We start from the raw sequence: 6,000 nt of genomic DNA on the forward strand, positions 1-6,000 counted from the left end.
CTTAAGGGGATTATCCATAAAGTGGCAGCGGTGTTTATCCAATCGACAAGTTTTATCATCGCGAGTTTCTGCTTTCAAACACAGCAAACGGTCTTTGTCAGAACAGTATTATTGGACCGCTTTATGGCAGAGTTAGTAGCTGCTGGTTTAAAGAGAAGAAAGAAAAGACGCGAGAGTGTGCTTGTATGAAAATAGTCCATAATTATATAATCCGGTTATTTTCCCACAGCTTCTGTCCGATCGATACACAGCGAAGTGGGCTTCCCATGGCTTGGACTCGGGAGCAGTGCACACATGTGCAGTGAGTGTGTGTCTGTGTGTGTCTCCAGCATTTTTTCCAGATACCCAAAGCAAACAATACAATCTCTGCAGCAGAACTGGTTAGAGCCTTTCATCTGCTCAGACTGGAAGTGTCCGTGTGTGTGTGTGTGTGTTCACAGGTCTGAATAGAGCGATGAAGGTCCCGACCAAACGCTTTTCAACAAGTCTTTATACGGTTGGCAGCTACTTTGTGAAGTGAGCCAACACGCAGCAGCAGCACATCTCCACACATCCCACTTGATTAAAGTGAGAAAATGGCACAAGCACTGGGTAAAATTAGGTCACTTAGATTTTACAGATGGCCCTTGTTGCCGAGCATATTTTCTCAATTAGGGCCGATTAGGGAGGGAAATTCCCAGACAGCGTGAATTATTAAAAAACTTGAAATGGATTCTGATCATGTGATGTTGTATGGCGGTGACATACGACATCCCCAGATGGGTCCTGGAAAAGGGGTGGGGGAACCACTGAAACTTCTGATTGGTCCAAAGTGAGCTTCCTCCTATTGTCTAAAGTCATTAAAGCATAGAAAGGATTGGGGGTGGCGGCGGCAGCAGCATAATCAACACTTGCTGATGTTACAAGACAGGAATTTTAAAATTCTGAATTCACACTAGCGACTTCCTCAGAGGTTTTTACACAAGTGTTAATTCAAATTTAAGAAATAACTCCAGAATTCAACGACAAGCAAACTTTTGAAACCAATGCGCAACACATGACCCTAAGTTTGTGTTTATTAACTTGATTTTCTCCTGCAGCAAGAGTTGTATCAGAACTACCTCTGCAGTTACTGAAGCGGGAGCGGGCGAGCTACCACAATAGTGAGCCACCAGGAAACTAAACAATGCCGTAACTCAAGTGCCTGAGCAACCAAAAACGCAGAGATCCTGAAGAATTCAAAGCAGCCGACGTCAGTTGTTCAAATGATATTTCAGATCTGTGGAGTCAATTCTAAAACATTAAGAGCAGCCCTTTCACAACTAATTACAGTCCCCTCTACCGCTCTGACCCTACCTGTCCTGTTAGTTTTATTACACTCGTCGGGGAATTGACGACATGCACCTTCATTATTTGTAGAAAAGGCCCCTTTTATTTCTTACACAAAAGTAATTTTAAGCTGACACCGTAGGAAAAGCGGTTTTAAAATGGTTTAAAATGTTGGCTCGCGGTCACGCCTCACTGGGATGGCTGAATAAAACAGAGCCATCATTAACGTCGTTAGCAAACACCTGGGCCTTTTTCCTCTGTCATGCCGTGTTCACACCAAAAGAGTTGCGAAATTTTTCGCCGGGCGGCACGATAGAGGCGACAAACCGTTGCGAATATTCGCTTTTTCGCGAAAATATTTCGTTGAAATATTTCAACTCTGGTATAGAATTCGCCCGACGCTGAGTTACGAAAGTTAATAAGAGTTGAGAAGCTCCGCCTGGCATCACCGCCGTCCTGCCGTTACTGAATCAAACTGCTGGTCCGATGAAGTAGCGCTGGAAGCGGCTTCATTCAGACACTCGTCCTGGAGGAGTCGGAGCTGGGTGCGACTATTATACACTTGAGCCAAAGTGTATAATATGTTCACATTACCTCAATCAATCTGTATATTCCGTATTTATAATTACAGTTCCACTTGGAGCGTTAACTTATTATCTATAAAATACTTACTTATTATCTGTATATTGGTACTACTATTGCACTTCTGGTTGGATGTTAAACTGCATTTTGTGGCTCTGTACTTGTACATGTGTAATGACAATAAAGTTGAATATAATCTAATAATATTATGAACCCAGACACAGGGGCGTTTGATGTTCCGACGTTTGTGGGACTTCCTCAACAAGTATAAAGCAAAACTAGTGGTTATTTCAATGATGAATGGTGGAAATGGTAAATGTTTTCACAGAGTAAAGCCACGGTGATAAGCCGCGCCCCCTTTCTGCAGGAATGGTTGCGAAAAAGCGAATGAACCACATAAAGTCAAGCGAGTAAACTCAGGCGAAAAAGCGTTGCGAAAATTCGCAACGGTTTTGGTGTGAACACGGCATCAGAGTTCCAAAAACGTCTGCGGTGTCCAGTGACGTCACACAATCGCCTGCATTGCTGTGCTCATCTTCAGCCTGAGAAGGTGTGTAATCAGTCAATAAGTGAAAACACCTGTGTGCGTGACCCTCATGTAGTTGTTGCCCCGTTTTGTGCCAAAGTGTGTAAATAAATAAATCAGTGTGCCACTTTTGAGCTGGCCCAGACAATATGGCCGCTAGCCAAATTCACAGGTTCTAAATATGTGAAATTGTCCTTGAAGAGTTGCTGCTCTTTTGTCCGTCTCTACGCGAAGTTAGAGTGGCCCTGAGCATCCCTTCAGCGGTCTGCTTCACCACTGCTGGGAGCCTGTCAGAGAGCTTCAGTGTCAAACAGCCCGGCCCTGCTGAGCCAAGCTGACCACGAACTAGACAGACCAGCCACACTGGCCCGGCCTTCTCCTCCTGTGGGTGACTGATTGTTCCCATTCTTGTGAAGCGCTACAGAAGTGTTGCCAGTCTAGCCTGTTTGAGTACTCGACAGATGCAGAGGCCTAACCAGAACACAGCCACACAAGAGCCAGGCCAACTCTGGCATGTATAGATAAATATGTATAGACCCTCACTTGTGCCAGTGTATGCAATATCCTACAGCAGCATGATAGTGACCTGGTATTGATACAAGAACCCTGAAGGTCAAAGTGCAGCCCAATTAATTATATTCAAAGTAATGGGATGAGCGACACCTGGAAGGATGTGATTATTTCAGGTGTTGAATGTATTGTTCAAAGATGTCAGAGTTCAAAAAAAAAAACCTGTGACTTTCTTGAACATGCAAGCCATTTCAAACGGAGTTGGTAAAGAGACCAAAACAAAGGGAAGCTGAATAAACGGAATTTGAGAACCTGTGCCGTTTCCATCTCTCTGGACAAGACAGGTGCAGTAAACGCCAAACAAAAATCTATCAATTTAACGTGTCCATGCCCATCGCCAGGTGTACAATGTGCCGAAGTAATTTCACCCATTCGACAGTTGAATGAACAGATTTTGCGCCTGGAATAACGTATTTCAACATATTACTAACTCGAAGATTAAGGCACAGAACTCCTCTCGGGAAGCAAAGACAACTCTTTATGTTCCATTTTGAGCCAACTTTTCACCTTAATTAAATATTTCATGTGAGCCGAATTGACGAGTGCTTCCTTCTGTTCCAATACACACACAACAAATATAGTGTTACTTTTTCAGAAAACTGTGCAACATTAAAAAGGGGGAGAAGTTTGAACGGAGTTTTGCGCGCGGCCGCTGCGTCTCCAGGTCCTTACCTTGCCTGACAGTTTTCAACCTGACGGGACCTTTGCAGTTCTTTATCACGGTCTGTACGTCGTACAAGGGTAATCCCGAAATCGAGAGATTCTCCACCTCCAGCAGCAGTTCTACTACGTCTATTTCCCCAATTTTGTAAACCGCGATGTCCTCGTCAACTTGCCCGATGTAGGCGAACTCCCCGTTCTCCGCTCCGCCGCGCAGCGGCACGTTCACGTCGCCGCGGGCGTCTTTGGAGACGGAGTACTCGCTCACTCTGGAGGTCCAATGTTTCTTTTTCAGCGCGGGGTTGGACATTGTGAACAGTTTCAGAGCCGAAAATAATACAAAAAACCGGCGGGCTCTGCCGCTGAGGGTGAGAAGTAAGTCACAGCAGCGATGCCTCTCAGAAAGTCGACTTGTATCCGGGTGAAGCGCAGCAAACTTTCTTTCTCTTCCACGGAAACATGAGTGCCTCTGACAGTATTGTCTCTCTCCCGGGGTGAGAAATCACGCCATACCCGTCGGATCTGAAGTCACTCCTTACTGCGTTATTCCCTTAACGTCTCCGCAGTTTTAATTCATGTTTATCGGCGTCCTTTCACATGTGCCAAGGCTCCACTCGCGCCCACTTAATAAATTCTCCCGGTTCTTCAAAAAAACTCACTTTAAACGGCGTTTCTTTCTTTTCTCCAGTTAAACTGCTACTTTGTCGGAGGTTGACAGCGTCCGCGGCTGCTTCGACCAGGTACAACGCTCTCGCGCACTTAGCCGAGTCTCATTCCCAGTCCGTGCTCTTGTGTGGCGCTGGGAATGTGTGTTGCTGTTCGTGGCGCATTCAGGTGCTGTCGGAAAGTTTCAGTTAGGATCACGCGAACTACACTGTGGGTGGGAGTTTGTTAAAATATGGACATATTATTCGAATAAATATAAGTAAAATAGAGGTGCACATCGTCAGTAATGCCTTAAATTTCTAAATATGTAGCCTAAATTAATTTGTGTCGTGTATTTTTATTTTAAAACGAAGTATTCTCAATTAATTATGTTTTTATAACTACTTTTTAAATAGAAAATCTACTTTTAACTTCATAAATCCAGATTAGCGCATGGTACCTATAGCCTACTTATTTACCATATTTTGAAGCAGATGCATGTACAAATGCAAACATTAAAAATTATCAAACATGCTTTTATTAAATGCTACGTTTTAGAAAACAGTAAGTAACTAATTAATCCACTGAATTTATATGTCAATCACTATATCACAATAGACTTCATTTGAAGTGAAAGCTTCATTGAGGTTTGCCAATGTATGTCTTAATTAACCTAATTTCTTGTCACCCAGTATCCCATATGAGAAAGCATTGCATCTATGTTTCGTTGGGAGACCATTAAACCACCACTAAATGTGTACAACAGTTATAACGATACAATAGGTTGTGCTTAATTTACAGTGTCAGCATTGTATTGATGAGGACGTTGGCATTTTGCGGAAAATCGGAGTCTACAAAGAGTACATGAAGGCAGCAATATCAAGCGCATGCGTGGTGCTCAGGGCAAAATGGGTTATCTTGGCTGTACCCTTTACATGAGAGAGCTGTTGGCTTCCCTAAATTAGAGACTGATGTAATTGTGTGTTTACCTCAATAAATTAAAGCTATTGACTTGAAATTTAGATCTGATTAAAACCCACTTGTGAAAAAATAGATTGTATTGTGATGTCTTTGTCAGATTTGTAACTCTTTGGAGATATTTGTCAAGGAATTGTCATTATTTGAGCTGATATTCAAAGAAAAGGAGTTCATCAAACTGAAGGGGATGGTTTTGACTGAACTGCAATATTGATTATGACCTCATCGGTCAAGGCTGATACCTGCAAACCTGCCTGACGGTGTGTGTGTGTGTGTGTGTGTGTGTGTGTGTGTGTGTGTGTGTGTGTGTGTGTGTGTGTGTGTGTGTGTGTGTGTGTGTGTGTGTGTGTGTGAGAGAGTGTGAGAGAGAGAGAGAAACAAGCAGCTGAAGGATTTGGGCTTTGTTTCTTTTCTCCAGCGACACAATTTCATATCTACATGGCGAAAGACTTGATGGCAACATTATCAGTATAATCAAAAAGTAACCACCTATTCTTGCTTACTCTACAAGCGATGGGGTGGGGGAAAGAGATGATTGTTGAGTCATAGAACAGCAAAATAAAACTTAAAAGGGCCATAAGTGTAAGGCAGGTTTGTAATCCAAGAAATAACGAAAGCAAGACGGTAAAGACGATGATATATCGATGGACAATCAGCGAGATAGACAGTGGGCTCGGACAGCAGGGATGAATACGCTGCTTGATGGGATCAGATGGGCCAGGCCTCTCACC

General features: G+C 43.4%; 1 protein-coding gene across 1 annotated transcript in view; it reads right to left on the reverse strand.

Annotated features, from left to right (window-relative positions):
- Positions 1-3,956, reverse strand: part of magi1b (membrane associated guanylate kinase, WW and PDZ domain containing 1b) — a gene marked incomplete at its 5' end in the record, with an annotated part of 118,718 nt that extends 114,762 nt beyond the window's left edge. Inside the window, one exon of the mRNA XM_079218201.1 lies at positions 3,659-3,956. Coding sequence (XP_079074327.1) covers positions 3,659-3,956 — 298 coding nt within the window. The remainder of the gene's footprint in view (positions 1-3,658) is intronic.
- Positions 3,957-6,000: the final 2,044 nt, after the last annotated feature.

Source organism: Taurulus bubalis (genome assembly GCF_910589615.1).
Source record: "Taurulus bubalis genome assembly, chromosome: 5".
Classification (NCBI taxonomy): Eukaryota; Metazoa; Chordata; class Actinopteri; order Perciformes; family Cottidae; genus Taurulus; species Taurulus bubalis.